This window comes from Geospiza fortis, unplaced genomic scaffold, assembly GCF_000277835.1.
Source record: "Geospiza fortis unplaced genomic scaffold, GeoFor_1.0 scaffold54, whole genome shotgun sequence".
Taxonomy (NCBI): Eukaryota; Metazoa; Chordata; class Aves; order Passeriformes; family Thraupidae; genus Geospiza; species Geospiza fortis.
Window position 1 is genome coordinate 15,562,289 of NW_005054301.1, and position 23,720 is coordinate 15,586,008.

General features: G+C 37.2%; 1 protein-coding gene across 1 annotated transcript in view; it reads left to right on the top strand.

Annotated features, from left to right (window-relative positions):
- The window catches only part of GPHN (gephyrin), a 195,926-nt gene that overhangs the window by 73,126 nt on the left and 99,080 nt on the right, over positions 1-23,720 (top strand). Inside the window, exons 5-6 of the mRNA XM_031064763.1 lie at positions 19,683-19,777; positions 21,961-22,027. Coding sequence (XP_030920623.1) covers positions 19,683-19,777; positions 21,961-22,027 — 162 coding nt within the window. The remainder of the gene's footprint in view (positions 1-19,682; positions 19,778-21,960; positions 22,028-23,720) is intronic.

Consider the following 23,720-nt stretch of genomic DNA (forward strand, 5'->3'; position numbering starts at 1 on the left):
CAACTGCCACCGTGGATATAGAAAAAGGTAAAAAAAATATGATGGTAGAAATATGAAGGTAAAAAGAGAGATGCTTTCTGTGAGAGTTACACAACTCAGTCTGTTTGGTTTATCATTAAGAACACTGATAAATAACTTTGCTTTGCCTGTACTTTCTTTGAGAAATAGTGTACAATACTAAAGGCTTTGTAAGGTACCAAAGGCCTTCTTTACCTGCTAAAGGGAATTGTAAAAATAGCTGATAATAGAAAGCTTGAGCCAGGAAAATGTAAAAAATTCCTCATAATGAAAGGCTTTATGTGTTTGGGTTAGGGTTTGTTGGTTTAAGAGTTTAATCGCACAAGCAAATTCCCTAAAGAGCTGTATTCTTCATTTTCATTTTAATTCTGTCAAATCAAAAGAGTTGGCTCGTGGGAGAAATGTCTTATAAAACTCAAGTTATCTTGTACTTCTTGTAGAAATCATGGATGATGTTAAATGAATCATCCTGCACTTACAGCCTTATGTTCTGTATATGTTAGATGAGAAGATAGTTTGGATCAAATGGATCCTGAAATTAATAATGAAATTATTTTATTTCCTGAATTCAAAAGGAATTCATTAATTGCTTTTGTCTCTTTTTTGAAAATGTGAAACTCTGATAATATTGGCTGAAAATGCTGGGGCAAATATCTCTTTAATTACTTAACTCATGTATTAACCTTCTGTGTAAAGTTGTCTGACTGTCAAATGATTAAGGTAATGGTAATAGAATTCCATTAAGCCTTTGGTTATTTTTGCTTATTTGAGGATCAGCTTTTATTTGCTTTTTTTAAGGTGTCCTTAATACTTTTGAATAGCAAATAGAGGCTGTGTTTTTTGACTTTCAAACATATAGGAAATATTTGCAAGCTCTGGTGAAAAGACCAGTAAAACAGCAGTAAGGAATTTGAATGTTTCATAAAATGAGAAACAAAGCCACCGTAATGAACCTGGAAATCTCAATTTTTTTTTTTTTAATTTTGAAATTAAAGGGTTTTTTCCAAGGTAATTTAGGAATGGCAGTTGGAAGAAGGCTGGCATGTCCTGAGGTGGGCAAATGGTTCCTGCATGAGCGAACCCAGTACTTCCAAAAGTACACCCAGATGAACAATATTATTATGGTGTGGTTTTTGAATGGGGTAAAGAGAAGAGTTTTCCTCCTCTTGGTTTTACTGTTGCCTTTTAGCTGTGTTTTCACTGTAGAACCACAGCTCATGTGGACATTTCTCTATTAGTTTAAATAAACTGGCTTGTCTCTTATTAGCAGTGTAGCCACAACAGTGAATGTATCTTGCAGTCCTTTCTGTAACTGGGGAAGAAAAATAGGCCTGCCATAGGACTTCTACATAATGAAATTTTCAAATTGGAACTTTTGGAATTTTTTTTCCTCTTAGGCATTTTTAAAAATAGTTTCCATTAAAACATGACTTTGGAGAAGATAATAGGAAACTGAACAAAATTAAACATCAAGTTCAAGCAAAATAATCCTGAAAATAGTGTCAGGCCTGAAATTTTTGTCCTCAATGTGTGATTTTTTTTCTGATCATGGTCTATTACAAAGAGTTTAGTTAAAGCTAAATACAGGGAAAATTAACAAAAAAATAATGTGGACATGTTAGGAAGACTTCCCTGTGAAGGCAGCTTAAAGACATAATAACTAGATGGCAAATACTAGTTTGGATTTAAGATGTATGAAAAATTGAGCGAGTTAGTCCTTTTGACATTAGCACACCAGAATAGAAAAATGACTCATTATTAAAATAGTTGATCATTAAAACTAATACTTATTAAAGAATAGAGAATTTCTCATTTACTGCTTCCCTGCTGTGTAGGAGCTTTTCCAACCACTAAGTGGAAAGAAACTAGAAGAGTCTTGGAAAGCAGCTGCCTTCAGGAGTTATTCTTAGGATTATAACTAGTTCTTCTCCTGCTTTTGCTAATTGCTACCACATGGAGCAGTGAAGCTTTAGCAAAATGTTGACTCAGTATAAGTACCAAAATAGAAAACCAAAATGACTATTGTCACGCTTAGGCATGAAAGTCTTATCAGTTATGGACAAGAAAATAATTACTTTCTAACTTTTATTTGGACTATATTTTAGTTTCTTGTCCCTTCATGCATGTATTCTTTTCCTAGTTACTCTTTCATCAGAATACCTAAATAGTGAGGTGCACAACCTACTGTTATTTATTGTTGACATTTAAACTGTCACTGGATTTTTAAAGTCCATGTTTTCCTCCACAAATAAGCATTTTCTAATGGTACACTGAGATCAGTTTGTCATAGTTCATTTTCATTAAGCTTGAAAGATCTCCCTTCAGAGAGAAGGTGATAGCAATTTTGTTCTTGATATGATGCAGCTAATTGTAGTTCCTGCTGGCCTCAAAATCACAGGATTTTATAAAACTGCCAATATGTGCCCTTACCTTGTAGTCTGGTATCTCTGGTTCAGGCAGTATTTGCAGTTCCTGGCTGGTTTATGCCATTACTAATCATATGATGGAAGTCTCTTGGTCTTCTCTGCCTAAATTATTTGTCATTTTGTTCTAAGTCCAAATAGTAGTGTTCAATATGGGAAAGTTTGGGTATGGAAAAAATTCCTATTCTATGATCCAAATTTCTAAATTTGAAGTTCTATTAACCTCTGTTATTCTTGTGCCTTGCTCTGCTAGGAGAAGAGTGAGTGGTTGATACCCAGAGATCAGTATAAATAAAGTTCCATCAGCTTAGCCTATCACTACTGTATTCTTTAAAAACTTTGTTGCATATGAGTGCATGGCAAGTTCATACAGATTCTCTCTGCAACCTTTCCAAATCCTGATTCAGCAATGGCACAAAAAAGCTCATGGATTCCTTTATATTATCTAAGGTCCTCCACAGTTTGAAGAGGGAATAGTTGGCTTCTTGTTTCATATTACTGCCTTGTCAAAGTGAAGTGCAGGTTTTCAGTGCTGGCAATAAAAAGTTAATGTGCAGCCAGATAAATGCACACAAAATGTGGACTTCTAAGTAGACAGAAATAGTGAAGTTTGATTCTTGGTTGATTCTTCTAGTTTCTAGGTAGAATACTGAATAAAAAGTCTCATTATTTAAATGAGAGGTGAGTTAAGTTACTGAACTTGATTAGTGCTGGGATTTTCTCAGTTCTTACATTTCAGAGTTCATTGCATGTATTTGAAATAAAGCAGCAGCTAAGATTTCTGAAACAGTTTAATTTGTTTAAAAAAACAGCCATGTTAAATAGCAAAATGCTTAAGTTAAACACAAGAGACTATTCAAGGTAACAAATAGGTGCTGATAAGTTTGATACTTAGAAGAGGGTTGCCCCACAAGATTCATAAGACTAATTAGAGACACATTAGAGTGTGGGTGTGTCCAAGCCAAATTCAAACACCAACCTGCACTAATAATGAGTAACAGTTAATGATGACTTCCTTTTATCTCACAAATGGCCAGCAGTGGCTCATGGGTACTCCTGTGCAACTTCACAAGCCATTTTGCAGTGGATGTGGGAATGAGCTCACAAGACCAACCCCTTTCCCCTCTTATACTAGAGGTGCTAGAGGTAAGTGTGGTTTTGGGGAACAAGGGTGGGGAGGTCATGAGATGAAAGTGATGTGGGCTTCTTAAATTTTTCACAAACCTCCATAAAGGCATGTATCTGGGGATGGGCAAAGATTCAGATGAATTCTTATTTTTTGCCCAAAGAGATTACCCAGTCCTAAACTGACATGCTTTCCTTGAACTGGGAGTCAGAAATCCCTTTTCTCTTCTGTTTTTCTGCTGCAGAAATTCCCAACATTCCCATTATGTGGGCTCCAGAGAGGGGTAAGCAACATCTTCAATCCCACCCAATCATTTCCAAACTAATTCTTTGCTAGTATTTTTTTGCTTTTTTAATCATCATCAGAAACAGTTTTTAGACACATTTTTTCCCATTTGTTTGATTTTCTTGTGGATCCTCATATTTTTGTTTTATAGGAAGGCCTCCCCAAGTGCTAGGGTCAGACTCATTTGCTGTTTCCATTTGTGTGCTATTCTCCTGTGGATTTTCATGGTTCACTCTGATCAATGATATTACCAAAGGGTGAGCATCTAGACTCTTGGGACTGTTTCACTCATGGTATCCTGAGTTGCTGAAAAAGCACTGCCACCCTACTGTCCTGTCAGTCATTTGGCAGGTTTATGTTTTGTTCTTGCCAACAGTTGCATCTGATTGTTGGTGGGCTTTGGTCTTTTTCTGCCTTGTTTGGGGACTGCCTGGCATTCACTGCTGTCTTATATTCTCTCTACCTGCTGGCTGTGTGGCATTGTCCTGCAGAAATCTTGGCCCTTTGCCTGACTGTCTAGCATTGCCTCTTGAGCAGCTAATTGCTTGACAGTGACTACCTACTGCCCTGTCCATCTGTTGACCGGCACGTGTCGCCTCCTTACTGTCCTTTCAGTCGGATTGTACAGGGGCATTGGCCTCCTGCTGCCCTGTCTCCTGCTCCAAGTGCCTGGCATTGCCTCCCTGCTGAGTGCATCTGCTGACTTTGTGGAATTGCTCTTCTGCTGCTTGACACCTGCTGAATGTTTGGTACTGCTTTAGCAACTTGCTGAATGTTTGGCGTTTTCCTCATGCCTTTTCACCTGATCCTTGAATATAGTGTCCCCTTGCTGCTCTTTGAGTCTGCTTACTCACTGATACTTGCTCTTTTACTGTCCTGTCCACTTGCTTTATGCCTGGCATTTCTATCATATTGTCCTATCCATCTGCCTAGATTTTATTTCTAAATATGCACCAGTCTGAAAAGGTTAAGAAGAATTGTAAGGAATGGGGAAAAACTATGGTCTGGCTCCTTCATGGTCTGATTCAGTTTAACACACCAGCCAAAAACTGATCTCAGTACCAGCATTCAGCTTTTTCATAGAATTACTCAAAAACCCTTTCCCATCTTATGAAAAAAGTAACCAAACCCAAACCAAACTGAATTGTATTAAGTCTTTGCTTCCATCGCTTTATTTGAGAGGTGTATGACTAAGTTGTACTGTATTAAGTATTAAATTCAATAGTAATTAAGTACTATAACCCTAATATTGCCTAAGGTACCTCAGAATCCATGGAAGGTAGGTAATAACAGGAGGGAAAAACAATCTGTTGCTCAGTCTCAGAAAGATTAAGGTTTGAATGTAGAGCTGTGTTCATTAAACACAGCGGATCAAAGAAGCTAAATAAATTTTACAGGTCTCTTTATTTAAAACAGAGGACTGCAGTGAATCTAAATAAACCACTCGATCGCTACAGTGTTACCAAACCAAAATGTGTCCTAATTGCTGCTTCCTACTCTTTCTGTACTGGGAGAATTGTCCATTGCTAGTTTTCAGAAACCTTTTCTCTCTCAGATTAAGAGCAAGGACTTGACTACATCTGTAAGGTCCATAGTAAGGGAATAAATCATTGTCACATCTTGGAATAAGAAGCAGGATTTCTGCTCTTCTTTTAATTCAACTCATTTGACCTCTTTTCTTAGCTCTTCCACAGTTTTTAGCTTATTACAAGTGTTGTTGGGTTTGTGGTTTTGAAACCAGTAGCAACTAGGACTTGAAGAAAATATTCTGTCATTATGAATCCTGTCATAATTTCGTAATAAATTCTTACTATATTTCGATAAATTGTATGTAATGTTCTTTTAACCTTAGCTTTTAATCTCTTCAGATATATTAGTACTGCTTTTGCTATCTTCAAAGGTACCTTAAATATGTGAAATTATGTCTAAGTGATGCCTTGTGAAGGCTGACCTAGACCAGAGGCTAGACAGAGTTAGAATAAAGTAGGGATTTATTAAAAGGCCTCAATGGATACACCTTGGGCAGCACAAGAACCCAGACAGGGCTAAACCCAAGATGAACAAAAATGATCCCAAAATGGATGACCAGTCACGTGGTTTCTCACTTATATAAGTTCTGGTCCATTTACATATTAGAGTTAATTGTCCAATTACAGCTTTAGGTTACAAAGTCCCATCCTTCTTGTTTTTCTCTCTTCATTCTGCAATTGTTTATGCTCTTGGGCCTGAGATTTGGATCATTTGTGCTTGCTCCCCAGGTGGAGAGGGAATTGTTTTGTCTACCTACTCTGTAAAGAGAGCTTACTAATCCTTAATATGAAACTCAGAACTACACACTAAAGCAGCACAGAATCAAAAAAAAATATAAAAGCTGAAACCTGAGGCATCATAAGCATAGAGGCAGGGTGGCATCCCTTGAATCAGTAGCAGCTTTCCCCAGTGTGGGACCAGCTGTGGAATCAGATGAAGACGCTGTGAGAGAGTACCTTGTTCCCATGCCCCCAACGCCAGCTTGCTGCTGTAGAGGATGGCTCCCAGGACAGCTGGGAATGCTCAGAAGAAGAGCTAGTAGCACCCTTCTCCCAGTTTTCACATTAATGCCTAGAAACCAGTTAACTTGTGTTCTGCTCCAAGGAGCTGGAGGATGTCAATGTCCACTTATATTTTAGTCCTTTGCTGTCTGCTAGGCTCTCCTGTTCTCTCTCGTCTCAGCCTTTCCAATCCTCCCTTGCTTTTCCAAGCATATTTTTTTCACAACTTCATAAACTCTTAAAGATGGTAGGCTGTCAGTCTCTCACTTCCCACCAGCTTCATGTTGTTGAAGGGTGTGGTGACAAGAACAGGTCTCAATGGCAAATCTCTTTCTCCAAGCTTTAACTCCCAGTATTAGTTTGATGCTTCCCTAGGCTGTTGTTTGAGAAGCATAGCAGGGGCTGGAAGGGAGGAGGAATATTCACTCTAGCACTGTGGGGCTGCAGGATACTGCTAGAATTCACCTCTTATCCCAAGAAACATAAGTAATTTATTAGTGTATCATTTCAGTTATTTTTAATGTAGGGTTTTTTTAATTAATATTGCCTCAAATATGTGGGGATTTTTTAAAAATAATATTAGAGTTACATGAATTTTAAATGCAGAAAAGTAGCAGAAGCTGGAGGAAAATAAACACTAAGATTTTTCTTGAATGCATGGAATTTGCTTCACTGAAAATTATACTATGGCAGAACTGATGCAGTGCTGTCTTAGGCAGCTTCACTGTAACATATCAAGTTAAATCAGTTTTCTCCCTGGTACAAATATTCAAATTAGTTCTAAAAGAATCTGTGGTAAGTTGAAAGAATGAATTTTAGGTTTTGTTTTATAAATGAGTCAACATTTGGTTAAAGAAAATTTTGCACACAAAGCCCTGGGAGTAACATTTTCGCTGTTAAATCCCTGTAATACTGATATACAACATTATTTTATCTTTTTTTTTAATAGGGGTTTGGGGAGGTTTTTTTAATCTTTTGTCCTTCTTATTTTTGGTGGGGTGGGGGGGTTGAAGGTATTCTTTAGCCTATCCTGTTAGAAGTTAATTTTTGGTAGAAAATCCTGCGCTGATTTTCTACCAAAAATTAACTTCTAAAACAGGTATGAGCAGTACGAGTCTTTCCAGATCACAAAATTTCCCTTTCCAGAATAACTAAATTTCCTGTTATAAGCCCAGTTTTATCTCTGTTTTATTCCTCTTTTTTCAGACTCTTTTCCTTCTTTATTATCTCTGATAAAAACCCTGTTATAGTTCTCATAGTCATTTCCTGAACTAAAATGTCTAAATCTTGCAAATTATTTATCAGGAGAGTGTTTGTTGTATATTCTCTTTACTTCAATGTGCTTTTTAATCGTCATTTATTTTTTTACAGTTCACTTTCTTTATTCTTCTCTATTTTCTAAAGGTATCTTTTCTGACGATAGCAACATTGCAGTCTCTAAGCAACTAATTTCTTTAGTTGTTTCTGGGAAGAAAACAAATTCCTAACTAACACAGGTCTTTTGCATTCAAAAAGAGAGATATATGATTATTTTTCTACCTTGGGATTTCCAGAAGGTGTTTCACTTCCTTGATCAATTTAATCACTGCCTTCACTTTCACTTGATGTTTTCCACTCTTAAAATTAATGTGTCTGACAGTGACTTGTATCAACTTGGAGTTCAGATTTTATAATGTGTGTATGTTGCTTCTGGATTCAGATTGAAAAGTTTATTTGGTTAATTTTAGACAAGAATGCTTTGAATGATACATGTTGCGCTAAAGAACATACATGCCTTTTCCTTCATGCTTGTCATCACTGACAAAGGCTTTTGCTGTTGCAATTAATTGATACAAAGTTCCAGTGTCTTTCTGATGTTATCTCTTAACTTAGTTGGCCAATAGCTTTTGTTGGAAAAATGAGGAGATGATGTTGCATTTAGAGTATAAAAATTTGTCAGCAGATCAATCCCTTGTTTCCCTGCTAGAGATCCAAGAGGGTGTAGGTGCAGTCAGCTTACTCTCTGACTGCAGCCAATGTGGCACTTTAAGTCTGGTCACATTCTGTGAGAGCTTTCATGAGCACAGATTCACAGATAGTGTAGTTCATTAAAGCAGCATGTTATACATTCTTGTTAGATTGACTATAATAGATGCACTAGATCTACAAAATGTAAGCATATAGTGCTATGTACAACTCTTCACATGTGATGTCCAAGGCAGGCAGAGGCACAAATCTTACAGAGGCATCCCAGCTCTGGCAAGGGGGAGAGGATCATGCCTGTTGACTTGTCTGCAGAATGGGATCGTGTTCTCATCCTTTGTCTCTGAAAGAGGATTTCAAATGCAAAATTGATACTTTGGGGAGAAGTGGAGATATCCTGTTGCTGCTTTCATCAATGGTGGTGGCCAGCTGTTTGCATATAAAGGCAGGGGTTTGCACCCCTAGCAGCAGGCCATCATGCCCACAACGATTCCTTCACCACACATCTCACAGCATCTCCTGGCTTTAGGCCTTATTCCTACAGATGCATGTGCAAAGTAATGAATCAGTGACTGTTGCAGATTGTTCCCCCCATACATTTTGCTGCTGTTCTACTCAGACAGGTTTTAGATTCAGCCTGGAGAAGAGAAGGCTTCAGGGAGGCCCTATTTCATTCTTTCAGGACATAAAAGGGGACTATAAAAGATGGGACCAAACTTTTTAGCAGGGCCTGATGTCATAGGACAAGGAGGAATGATTTTAAACTGAAGGAGGGTGGATTTAGATATTAGGAAGAAATTCCTTACTGTGGAGGTGATGAGGCACTAGCACAGCTTGCACAGATGAGTACGGATGCCCCATCCCTGGAAGTGTTCAAGGTCAGGTTCAATGGGGCTGTGAACAGCTTGATCTAGTTGAAGATATCCTTGCTTATTGTAGGGGAGATTGGACTTAAATGGCCTTCAAAAGGCTCCTCCCAACTCAGACCATTCTATGACTTGCTTCTTTCACTTCATTTGGGATTTTAATGAAGTCAGATTTATATAATTGTTTCGAAATTTTATCTGAGACTGCACCTAAGCTTTCGTTTGATTCAGCCTTTGCTGCTCTCATGGAACGTCATAGCAACAGTAATCAATCTTTTGCACCTTCATTGGTTGCTGTGAATAAATATTTGTACACCTTTATTACGCTTTCTTCTTGCAACCTTTCTGCAGGTAGATTGAGTGAGTAGGAAATAAGCTTTGTTTTGTGTAGTGTTGCAATCACATACATCATTCTTTCCAGTGAACTAATCATCACATTCAAGTGGGAGATTTTGTAGATTTCAAAGCTGAATGAAACCTACATGTTGCACCTTTAATTTTAGCTGAATTTTTGACTTACACCTCCCTTTTTAAGAGTGAAAATTTGTTGGTTTACTGTCACTTTCTACTAAATGCTGACCAGTTCTTCCTTTGAGACCAAATAATGCTTAGGTGTCCAGTGGTATACAGAATTAATCCATGAACAGCAAGGCTTAATGCTATGGTGTCTTTCAAACTCTTTTACAATTCATCCATATTTTACTGATTTCTGCTGGTCAGAATTGGGCATTCCTAGAAAAAGAAAAGAGAAGAGCACAAAATTCTTTTAGATGTATTTGTCTCCTAGAGATCTAATTTCCTGCAGAATCTTAATAAGAAGCTGCTGTTAAATCACCATCATTCTTTGCAGGAAAGAGAGAGTAGAATTTTCTTTTGACTTTAAGGTTAGCAAAGATGGATGTTTCCAGTCTAGCTAGAAATGTGGGATTTTCCCAATAGCTTTTACACTGTTTAGACAGTCTAATGTTTTCCCTAGAAATATTTTGTGTCTTTATTTTCATTTTTATCTTTTCTTTTGAAGAAAGATGATTATTTAACGTGTAATTTGTTTCATCAGATACAAAGTGTTGGGCAGCTAACCTTGGGTACATTTGATTTTTGTGTTATTCTGAATTATGGTCTTGCATCACCCATGTAATTTATACAGAAATACTGTCTGCTTTTTCACTTGAGTTAGTCTGCCTAGAGGTGTGATGTTAGTAGTTGCTGTACACTTAGTATGAGCACATTTGCTGTGGTAGTGAGATGCTTAACATTCAGTGCAGGAGTCCTGGGTACGTTTTGAGTAACAGAGCAAGAGCTAACTTGTTCACTGTGCCCATCCAAGAATCTCTTTTGCCTTGTAGTTTCTTAAAAGCTACTGCCTTTTCTCAGTGATCCACTCACACTGCTAGTGTAAAAATCTGCGTGCTGAAAAAGTTTGGACACAGGGAATTTTATTAAAGAGCAAAAAGATTTTTCTGCACAACATGGTCTGCTGCTTCATGCACAGCAGAAAAGTATGTGAGGTGAGATACTTATATACCTGTGTTGCTATATCTATATTAATGAAAAAGTGTGTATGGTATAGGAACCCTGAGGGTTTCAAAACTGAGTTCTGCAGCTGGGAAGTAAACTGGCAGAATTTGTCTATACAGTGCAAAGTTGTAATAATGTGTAAGTATTGCTCTGTCTCAGCTGAGTAGTGTCAATAAATTATTCAACTGGTTTTACCTAGTGCCTGAAAGATGTTTTAACATCTTCTAAAACTGAAAAAAACTGGTGTTTTGGAAATGTGCATAGTAAACATCTTCGGAACAGCGTAATAGAGAGAATATATTCTACACTGGGTGTTTTATATATATATTGTTACCTATTACTATAAACTACTGTAAGCCATTAATTAAATAATAAAATTCCAGAGGAAAAGGTAAACTTGATATATTTAATATTTCTCACTCAATATATTAGGAATTCTACTGTCTTCCACTTTAGTGCTCAGTGCTACAGCAGTCTCAACAAAACAATTTTCATCTTCTGCTTGAGAAACTAAAATTGTTTCAATTGTTTCCATGAGAATCTTGGAGATAAAAAATGTGATTTATGCCAGAAGTTAAAATAGTCCTATATAGAAAATCATTTGACAGAATGCACAGTAGGTCACTTTGGCTTTCAAAATCTGTTCGCTTGTTCAGTTCTAATGAAAGTGTCATTTGCTTGTGCCAAAACTGACAACAGCTCAGACTCTGAACACATGAATTGCATCATTGGATGTCACAAAAGAATAATTTCTATGAATTTTTAAGTTATGGAACAAGTTCTTTAAAGTTGCTGTTATTAGAGATGCTTTATCATTTACTTGGGGAGGGAAGATACTGTGTAAGTGAATCTTAAGAGAAAGTATTCATTTGTAGTTCTGTTGCTATGGTGTATTCCTGAAAAGTTATCACTCGTTAGTCTGGCCTTTGTAGTGGAGAAGGTGTATTTTGGGAAAGGTTGTTTTTATTAAATCTTCAACATTGAAGATTTGAGATCTCAAAGTATTTGGAGGAGCTACTTCACCTGTGGAAGAATTTGACTGAAGTTTCAGGAGTGCAAGTGTTTTGAATGCCATATTTGTTCTTGGCAAAAGGTAGCAAATGTTAGGAAACATCAGAAGAGATCCTCGAAAAAGAAGAGTTTCACGTTTCAATTTTAATAACCAGTGTGCTAGAGCTAAAAAATTGCAAAATTATTTATTTATAGAAGTGAAATTGCAAGTTAAAACTTCTGGTTCTTACTTCTCTTCTGGTTAATTGCTGAGTATACTTCCCCGAACCACAAATACACCCACTCTTCCCATATAGAAGAATCTAAGTTTGGCACTAGTTGTGAAATAAAGCTGGCTGTAGCCTGACTCCACTTTGGTATAGATATATAGACTAGAAGATAGTACACATTACCAGAAACATTATCTAGGGTATATTTTTATGAGACAGTGCTCCCTAGCTGTTATTCCATTAGCTAAAGCTCATTATGTTGTCACTTCAGTCATGTAGAATTCTTATTGGCATAGTGTAGATACCCATGCTTATTTCTCTCATTTGTGCTGCATGAGTTTGTTTTCCAGAGAACAAAATTTTTGACTTCTTGTGTTTTGTTCCTTTTCTTCAAATTTTAGAGAGTTATTTAAAGGTTGGGCTGGATTTCCTATTTTATATTAATACAAAGCAGTTTGAAATAACTGAGGGAAAACTTAAAATAATAGTAATTATTAACAGATAACATTTTAACAGTGTTTCTGTAATAGTAGAATGGTTTTATTGTCTTTACCTGCACGTCTTCCACTTTTGCTGGACAGAAGGGGATTTGTTCATGCACGAAGTGGAGTTGCAGTGGGAAGCACACTAGTTTGCACATAGAAAGAGGGCTGAAAGACGAAGCAGACACCTGGCCCTTCTTTGTACAAAGGGCAGGGCTTTTTTCCAGCTGTTGTTTTACCAAGCTCCTCCTGACCTCCCCACCATTGCAAATACTCTGACTTTTGACACTGCCTTAACACACCCCTTTGGACAGCTGTAATGTACTGCATGTGGTGGACTGTGTCCAACTCTGTACAGCCAAAATGCATTCCTTACAGTGCAGAAAAGCATCTAGTGTCTTGTTTGTTTAACAGCTACTACAAATGATTATTCTAGTGGGTTTATGACAATGTATAGGGATAGGCAGAATCATAAAATTAAGATCAGTTTTTATGGTGTAAATATTTTATACACATTTCAGATCTTAAAACTTTGTTTAGTGATCAGGAATAGGAAAGTATTATTGCCATAATATATATTAGAAGTGATATTCAGAAAATGTGTGTGGTTGGATACATCAAGTTCATTAACGCTTCAATCACACAAATGGGGCAAGCAAATCACTGATCTATGAAGTTTATATAAATCATATGCAATCAGGTTTAGCTTAAAATTTAGATCTAGATCTGCAGAAGTGGAAGAATAATTTACAAATTCCACAAGGTTGTTTTTTCTAATTTTTCTATATTAATTTAAATTTTCAGTTTCTCTGTAGTGTGTAAAATGTGAAGCATCTTCTCCCAAATGTTTTGCAAGCTATAAATAAAAAAGAAACGGAGTGTTATTAAGTAAATATTTTAATGAGTTTGATTTCAATTGAAGAAAACAAGGACTTTTGAGGAAAGCTACAATGAACACTAAGATTTTTATTAACTAATATACAATTTACTTGATGATGATGACAATAATAATAATAATAATAATTTGTTTACAGAAGTAATTCTCATTGGGGTCCAGCTATGGTTAATTAAATATATTCATGGCTTGGTCATGCATAAATCATTGAGGTACCTCTATTTGCCACTTGCTTTTTGTGGTCATCTCCACAGTGGAAGTGTTCTGACAGGCTCATTCGCTGATACCGGTCTATAAAGAAGGCAGACACTGAATTAGCTTCTGGCACTTGGGTCTGCTGCACAGGCATGAGGCTGCAATAAATGGTATGGTGGGTCCCAGTGGAAGGAGTGAGAGAATTCAGAGGGGGCAATTTGCAGGCAGAGGGAATCATGGATATGGGGAGAAATAGAGAAAACAGAGTCTGTATTTAATCTAACAGTAGTTACTGCTGTGACATTTTTGTTCCTTGCACTGATAAATTTTGTAGGGTCATTCTGTGATGTTTAGGTTCTGGGTGGCAGCAGAATCACTGCAGATGTGTTGAGAGGGCAAGCAGCATTCTTGTGCTGCAGAATTATTGTCAGTGGAAATGTGTTATTAGTGTATGCAGATACACCAGTTTGTAGAGCTCAGTTTTATCTGGCTACATTAATCAGGGATCCATTCAACTTTGGATGTTTTTTGATGTGAGTTGGTAGAAGAAAAGGTAAAAGAAAATGGAATCTAGTCAGTTAGCAGAGAACTATGTGTCAAGCTTACCACTGGTACGAGGGAAAGGCACTAGGGGTAAGCATGTCTAATAGGATTAGACATGTTTTGTTTTCTTTTACGTAAAAAAAAATTACAAAAGTCTGAGAGTGCTCTTAGTATGTGTCTATAGACACACATGTGTAGACATAGCTGCATTTAACATCAAAAATTCCCATCAAGGACTTACCAGTCTCAGTATGAGTTTCTTAAACTCATAGTAAAGTAAAATTGGCAAAGCTGGCATGGCTCACTGCATGAGGAGGAACAAACACATGCATCAGGGTGAGCACTAGCCCCATGTCTGCCTAGTCAGCACCAGTCATCCTGTGAGCCCAAACACAGCAGCCACTTTAGCCTTACTTTAGCATTATATGTTTATAAATCTACTTGATTTTGGTTGTTTTTCAGCACTAGCATTTGTGATCAGTTTCATCCATTTGTCAAGATAACTGAGCAGTTGGCCAAAGAAATTTAATTTTGGAAAACATCAAAGACTGCGAATCTTGTCATGCCTTATCCATAAAAAAAAGACACTGAATATCACCATACAGGTTATTGGTGGCAAAGAACAGGAAGAATTCAAGGAAAGACAGCATAATGGTCAAACTGAGATGAGTTAAAATCCTTATCCAAAAAACTTTCCAACGTATTGAAAGAAACCAACTGCTGAAACCTGTATTTCTTATTGTTCATGGAGAAGAAATAGATTAGCGGTTTTTGGTGAGAAGCTCTGATCAGTCTAGCTCCATGTAAGCTCTGTTTTCTTCCTGCCAAATAAGAGTAGGAAAGCAGACAATAAGCTGAAATAGTTGGTTCGTGAATAAAAATTACTGGTACATGTGTTGTCTCCAGCAGAGGAATTCTGAGTAACTTTGAGGAAGGCATCTCATCTCCAGGCTGAGAGATGCAATTTTTATTACTAAAGTGCACACGTCTTACACAACTGGTTGACAGACGTGACCGACCCTTTTGTTGCATATTTGACTGATCTATCTCTCTAGTTTTTCTTTACTCGTCTCTGGTCTGTGAGCTCTGTTGCAGAGGTTATATAGGTATTTCTTTAGTAAAGCCCTTCCAAGATTTCAGCTTTCAGTGGAAAGCTCAAATAGGTAATTAAATCCTATTGATGCTAATGCTGTAGTCTGTTAAATATAAATTATCCACAAATTTGTCCATTAATTTTCATTTATAGCTCTATTATATATTATGCAGAGTCATAGATTTTAACTTGTTCAACAGAAATAATATTTTCCACAGAGGCAGTCTCTGTCATCTTAATTTAATTGAATTTATTATGTTTTCTGAGTCTCATATTTGCATTTTAGTTGAAGCAGTAAAACTATATTACTGTCTAAAACCAGCTGCAGAGTCTATGAAATGTCTCAGATCATTGTTTACTATTGAGGTCAACCTTTGCTATGCTTAATACCTGAAAGACAAAGATAAGGAGTTTCTGAACATTTCCAGAAGAGTAGTCCTAGGTCTTTTAATTAAATCAGTCTGCATTAGGTATATCCTCCAATAACTGCCTGGGAGGGTTTCCACAGGTTAGAAGCTGAACTAATAATTTATGTGGAGGCAAAGAAAGGCAGTGAAGCAGCAGAGAACTCTGTGAAACCAATTGGCAGTGAGCCATCTGTTAAGCAACCGCAACTACGTCAAAGATATCTAAAAATATACCAGTTGGTTTGGGAACATAATGCCCTAACTCCAATAAAAAGGCACTTTGTAAACAATCAAAAATGTGCTTTAAAATCAATTGCATTTATTCATATAGCAATGAAATATAAGAAGTACTGCTCTCATAGATGTTCTTAGTAAATCCTAAATAATTACATTGTTTGTCCCTACTTTTCCTTTTTGGAGTAGAAACTAGCATTTTATTTCAATCCCATTGTCTCTCTCTGTGGCTCCCCTACATCCTGACACTTCTGTCAAGTCTTGTCTTGCCATTTTGCTTCTCCTGAGTTTCTCCTTCATCTATTTTCTGTCAAAGCTGCCTTGGGCAGTCTTTCTTTGTAGAACCATAGAATGGTTTGGGTTTGAAGGGAACTTAAAAATCCTCAGGTTCCAACGTCCTTGCTGTTTTCCATCCCACTCTCTTCATTCACTTGCCTTCACACTATTCTCATATCTCCCCTTCTGAGAATCCTCCTGCTTGGATTTCCTGCAATTCTGCCTTTCCACTTCTTCCCACATTACCTTGTCCTATCTAAACTGAAAACCTTGGCTTTCTTTGCAACCCCCAAGTGGACTTTCTGCATTTGTCTTTCTCCTGAACTCTGGCTTTTACTTTCAAGTACTTTTGTTTCTGTAGAACCCCTCTCTTCCACCTCCCTCCTATATGGACCTGTTTTCTTTGCACTATCAACTTATCCATCAGAAACTGGGGACACTTTTTGGTATCATTTTAGTGTTTTATGCAGTTTTGCTCCAGTATTTTCCACCTACCTGAGTCACCAGCCTCAGGTTCAAGAGTCAATGTAAGGCTTCAGTCCTGATTAAGACATCAGTGTGACAGCTCTGAACGAAACATCATTTTTTCCTGCATCTGCCCAATAGTGTCATCACTGCTGTTGTAAGAGAGCCGAGGGCAACAGCCTTGATTTGTGATTCATCCTGTGCCAACACTGTGGCCCCCTGCAGCGTGCAACAGCTGACTGATGGTGAGACCACCAACAAAAAAATTGCCCATGAAACGAGGTTGAACAGCCTTAATTCAGCCTTGCTAGAGTAGTGGTAAAATATGACAGTGCTGAGTCACTAATTCCTTAATAGTTTCCATGGAGGCAGGTGTTGGTACCCAGCAGTTAACTCCTGAACTGGACACAGATGAAAATCTAGATTTGACATCTCTCTTCCACCCTTCCTTGAAGCAAAAAATACTGAAAGAAGTATAAGAAAACCTGGCCACCAGCACTTTGGTACCTTGTTAGGTGAAACAAAAAGTTATTACAAATCGCAGCATTGCTGATTTCATTCATATACATATGGCAAATTTAGAGTCTGCTTCTCAGTGTGATGGTGATTTCAGCTCCTGTTCAGGGCACCTGTTAAGTCATGTAATTTAAGGACATCCCAGAAGTGGACTATACAGTGGCTAATTTCAAGAGCAGATGTCACTGTAACAGTGGTTTACTTAGCAGCAGCTTTTTTCGGTTACATCCATCCAGTCCAGTCAGCCTGCAAACATGAAAACAGGAAACATTTCCTTGTTTGTAGAGGTCCATCTGCAGTAATAAACATAAGCATATATATATTTTGAAACAACTATTTTTAGAAACTTGTGTTGAGGATCGTACTGCTGCTTGGACTTCATGCCCTTTCAGATTTTGTTGCTTAGTCTATACATTTTTAATAATCACATTGCCTGCTAGCAGTGACATTTGGTGAAGGTCATTTTTCTTGTGAAGTTGGAGAATGGACTTGAATTTCATTGAAGGAATCCCTGAGCTGCAGGATCATTGTTCATGGACTGTCTTGCATCTTGTACTACCTTTGAAGCCTGCTTAGAATTTTAACTAATGATATCTTCAAAGTGTCACTCTGCTCAAGGGCAGAAAATAAATCTCAAAATGCACTTTATATTTAAAAACAGTTTTGAATAGCTTTGAAGCATGGTATTAACTGAAATGAAAAGGCATAGATACAGACTTGCTATGTATGCACACTCAGAGAATTCCATGTTTCATGGTCAGCAAAGTGTCTCTTCACCATTGCAATGCCTTTATCATGGTCAACAATACCTTTTTCATGGTCAGCAAAGTGTCTCTTCACCATTGCAATGACTTTCTCTTCTATATTATAAAAATCATCAGGTCTATGGATGTCTTAAAACTTTTTAATGTAATTGATGATTTCATACCTTAGCAGGTATGAAATCTTAAGGTATCTGAAGGTAGTCCCTCTCCATGGAGGAATTTTATTTTTGTCTACATCATTCCAAGCTCACTTCCTCTTATTTTCCCTGTGTAAAGTCACTGGGTTGTATTTATATGACTTTTCTGTTTCTGCGTAGAGGATGGCAGATCCAAAAACCAACATGCTATGCTTGAAATACAAGAGACTGTGGTGTCAGCTACTAAATTAAAATTGCTTGGATTTTTATAAACCAAAGTTCCAGCTTCCCATAACTGAGCACATTACAAGTTTGTTTATTAATAAAGTACTCAAAGGTTTACATGGTAGCACTGTGTCATGTCTTCTAATACTGATATTAATTTCTAATTAATTAATATTCTGATATTCCTTTCAAAATGTCAAAAGCTAGTGATCATGTCTGAGAATATGGCCATTTGAATGTCTGTACTCTTGATGGATTTTTTTTTTCTGTTTTATTTATTGCTTCATGTAAGCACCCTTACATGTAAGCATCCTTCTTTAAGGGATGCTGTTGGGTTAATTCTGTCATTTTCCTTCTCTAGTACTTTAGTTTTCTATTTGGAAACTAAGAGCTTACAAAAGTACAAGTATGTGATTTATAATTGAATTTTTCCCACAAAATCATTTGCCTGAGTTTTTTCTATATCAAACTGCAAAGAAAATTCAGCTTATTCAGGGTGTCCTTATACTTAAGATGTTCTTTTCTGTTTCTGTTTTGATAGTTGTACCATCAAAGCATTGTAGTTTGACTGTATGTTATACCATGGATTTCCCAGTTTTATCACTATTGCTGTCAATTTAGTTGCGCTGAATAAGTTAGAATCTTGTTTCAGAGCATGAAGCAATGTGATCCACTGAACAGCAGCTGCTATGGGGAAAATGAAGAGAGGATAGGGCTGTAACCTGTCTTTAAGATGTCATGTCCTAAGTTAGATGTTGGGAGACTGGACAGATTGTGTATTTGAGAAAATTTCTGTTAGGAAGTAAGGACAGAAGGTTGTTCGTGATTTTACATCTGATTCCCTGTTTGGGAAAAGGATAAAAAGACAAGAATTTTCAGACTCTGCTTCCAGATTTCTCAACGCTCACTGTGTATGGACTGCTTATGAATAAAAGCCACCAGCCTGTTTGGAACTGCTGTTTTGCTGACATGATCAAAAGGGAAGGCCTCAGCCTCTGGCCATTATCATTACCATTTGACTATTTTCCTGCCTGCCTGCTACATGGGCTTCCCTGTGCAATTTTTTTTTCTATCTTCTGCACAGACTGATTCATCCTTCTCATGCCTGAGAAAATCTCAACAGGAAAATGCACAAGATTGATGAGGAAGAGAAGGCAGTTACATTCTTGCTTCAAGAATTCATTCTCAAACAGTTTTTCCTTTCTGTTGGAGGCTGTTGTTATTTCTATGGTGTTGGATAATGCTTTTATATTTATAGGGTCCTGACTTTTCATAACTTTCTGTAGGAATCTTCACAGTGCTGCTAACAGTCCTGCATCCCAACTCCTTGCTTTCACACAACCAAAAGAAAACTCTATAGCATGTTTCAGCTGAGAATTTAGCAACAACATTTCTTGGCAGAAAAAAAACCGAGATGTTCCTACTTAATTTTTAGCTGGTTTCAATTTTACCTTATCCTTCCACTTGTTGACTCAGTTTGCTATTTAATCTTTGATTGCAGGCCACTAAAGAAGTAATAGAGCGAGAAGCCCCGGGGATGGCCCTGGCAATGCTGATGGGATCACTTAATGTTACACCTCTGGGCATGCTCTCTAGGTAAGACTACTTCCTTCAAAATCTGAGGTGAACTCTTTCCACAGAATTACTTATTGTTATCCAATGGCTGGGCACAAACCATTGAGGACTGCCATTGTTATCAAGACCAGAAGTCTTAACTTCAGAGAAGGGGCCAAATTCAAATAATGGTAATTGCACTGTCTCATTAAATTCCCATTGTTGTCTGTATTAGAGACTGTATCCTCCTGTGTTTTCTGTGCCAGGTTATTTGTAATATTGAGGCACACTCTTAAATAGCTGCCTTTTCATTCCAGAACTGTTGTATTTTGAGGTGAGTGAAGAATTTTTCTGTGTGTTGTTCATCAAGTATTAAAATGCTTTTTTTGGGCAAAAAAAATCCCTTTGATAAAGACAAATGTTTTGTAGTACCCTACCTCTGGAGGAATACCATTCATTTATCTCAAAGTCCCTGCAATGCACGCACAACCTGTGTGGTTTTCTTGAAAGCACACACAATACTTTTGCCAGCGATGCAGTTCCTAAGCACTTTTACTTACTTTTGCATGCTCTCTTGAGAATTTTTGACAGCTCCATTTCTCTCTTGAGCCACTAGGTCTGATTATTGGCAGCTGAAATTTGAGTTTTGGGCTGCTGGTTTATTCCTTTTTTGATTATTGGCTGGTTGTGCTGGACATCTAGCTTATATCGCTCAAAAAATATTTAAAGCAGAGTAGAAGAGCCAAGAAGATGACTACTAAAGGAGCTGTCTGCCAAACACAATTCCACTACTCCATTTTTATCCCTCTGTGGACAGTTCTTATTTCTTTTGTTTTAAGTCTGCCATAAACTGTAACCCATGTATGGGATTTGCTGGATTGAGTTTGTACTCTGTAAGCTTGACTACTGCAACAAGAGTAAATGAACACATTTCTTTAATTCGGGCTCATCTCTGCTGCAGTAGAGATTCCTCAGCTGGAATTCTTTTTAAACTGGGGGTACATAATGTGAAAGAAGGCAATATGAGAAAAGAGAGGCTAGGTCTCAGGCAATACTCAAACTGCCATTTGAAAACAACACTTCAGGCTGGCTTGAGCGTGATATCAAAAGTTCATTTAGTGGCACAGAGATGATCTCTGTGCTGTTTACTTGTGAACATTGTGCCAGCTGTCATGGAAATACTTGTTACCCTGATAAAAAATGCCATGCGACCAATAAATGACATTAATGACTGAGAATTATTTATATAAGAAGAAATCCAGGGAACTTGGCTACCCAACATACCATGTCCTTTAGCTCAAAATTTTTGCTAATGCCATACCTGGAAATTCTTTTAGTTTCTGTTCTGTATTCACTTATAGCTCAGGTTTAAATTCAATAAAGAGAATGTCCTACAGTTTCTCTAAACTGTAACTTCCATATCTTCATGGTTTCGTTTTATCCTTATATCCCAGCCCTGGGATTTTCACTTTGGCTTTTGTAAGCCACTCTTTACAACCTCAACACAAAATTCTGTGATTTCATTTTTTTTTTTTTAATATTTAGCTAAAATGTGGAGTAGTCAAGCTCTAGCTAACAGAAAACATTCAGCACTTGAGTGTTCAGCCTTACATCAACACTAAAGGGATTTCTAAAAGACAAATAAATAAATAAAAGCTTCCGTCATTGACGGTTGATTTTGTCTTTTCTTGAGGGAGAGGGGAAACTATTAGGAAGAATTATATGTGAATTGCATAAATACAATTTTCACGTGAGAGTAACTTCCTTCTCTGTTTTTCTTATGTTTAATCTTTAAATAGAAAGAACTTATTTGAATTAATGCAACAGGCACAACTTAGTATTTTTACCTGGCCAGGGACATAATGTTTGACACAGTCAATTACACTGCAAAGGAACCATTTGTATGACCAAATAGGGACTATATCAAATAATGTATTGGCACAAGTAAACAGTAGAATTAAGGGAGCTACACAGATCTCAAAAAGATGGAAATCTAGCCAGTGTTTATACTATCAAATTAAGGTTAGACCCTGTCAATCTTGTTTTATGCTTTTTCAGCTCAGCTTCTCCCAAGTTCTTTCTTGAGAATATAATCAGCAAATATATTGGAAATTAGGTTTACAAAATCTAATAAATCATAGAATTTATCTTAAATGCTTTCCTTTTGTTTTGATAGTGGAGATAGTTGCATGCAAGAATTTCAGTCTGTGTTTCTTTCATTTCAGGCCTGTGTGTGGAATCAGAGGGAAAACTCTCATAATTAATCTTCCAGGTAGCAAGAAAGGGTCACAGGTAAGAAATGTTCTTACTGATCTGCTAGGAAGGAACTATGATGAGCACTTCTGCTTGTTTTAAATGGTAGAAAGTGCTCACTATAACAAATTTTACAAGAGTGAATTGAAATGCATGTCCATGTAAAGTTACCACACCATCACTCTTAGCCAAAGACCATCCCACTCCAATCTGATTGAAGGTGCTGTGTGGCCAGGACAACTTTACATGTAGTGCAAGAGAGCACTCGCTTGAGCTGGCAGTGAAGAGTCTGATGTTCTCTTACACTTCCCCTTTCTTCTCCAATTAGCTGTACTTTATCTCTGGGTTGTCTCCAACTTCCAAGAAATCATTCTCTTTTATACAGAAGAGGAATGCATAGTATGTGGTAGAACTTGCTGGAGCATTTGTGATTTTGATCAGCAAGAGGGAAGGAAGGGAAATAATTTTTAAGAGTTTGAGAATGTTTTTTAATTTTCTCTATATGGGTTTATCAGACTTTTCACCCTTTATAAAGTTTGTTTTCTTCCTGCATTTTGCTCTGTTTGGATGGAGAAGTTAAAATTTTTGTCTTTATCCATGCTTTCTGTCTGACTCTACAGCTGAGAGGAAGAGAATTAAACTCCTGCAGGGATTTGTGTGTGTGTGTGTTAGTAAGACTAGATCTTTCACTAATTTCTTTGTAGCTGGCTGCTAGAAAAAGAATCTTCTCCACAGAAATACTGCTAAGCTGAATAGTGGTCTGTACAACCTGATACAAGACTGCTGAGGAAGGTCCCCCATCAGTCACAAGAATCTATTTCTTGCATGCTCAGACTACATCTGGCCTCTAAGAAATGTGCTCCTGGTACACGTGTGATGAACCTGTAGTACCCAGGCACGGAGCAGACAGTACTGATGTGTTTAGCAGCACAGCCCTGAAGTCCCTGCTTCTTAGACTGCTGTCTGGAGATACAAAAACAACATTTATGTGGGCTGTCACCTGGAAGTTGAAGAGGAGATGTTTTGAATACTATGGTCTTAAGCAGCCGCCATAGGTTTTCAGATACACTGTCGATGTGTTTCAGTTCAAGGACTCAGTGTGAGCCCTCCTATGATTCCTTACAGCATTTCTGGAAATCTAGTGAGACTGTGATTTAAAGGAAATTTAAAAGCCTTCAAAATACACAAGAGGCATTGGAGGATGATGAGGTGGGAGTATACCTTCCTGAAATTCTGCCAGTTACACATGGGAAATCATATGTATGTACATGTATTTAACATAGCAATGGCCCCCCCATTTTACCAGTAAGAAGGTTATTTCACAAGTAAATACTTCTTCTGCTGAATTAGGAGAGAGATGAAATAGCCTACAATCTCTAATGGTTTTTATTGTGTTCAGGAGCGCTCCTAATCCACAGAAGCAATTGTCATTTTCTGTCCTGAGGCAATCAGACTTTAAAGATAGGTAAATTGCAGAAGGTGAATGAAGAAAAGAAATGAAAAAAAGCATTAATAAGTGTTTTAACAGTAGTTTGATATAGGGTAAGTCATAAAAAAGGTAATTCTGCCGGAAAAGAAAAAAGTCATATGATTGCATCATACAAGCAGGCTTCTAATAAACTGATTTTTATTTGTTCCTGTCATGATGATGATCTGTCCTGTCATTTTAGTATGAGATTTCTTTTAGTATGAGACATCTGTAAAGTCTCAGATTTCAGCAAAGACTTTTAAG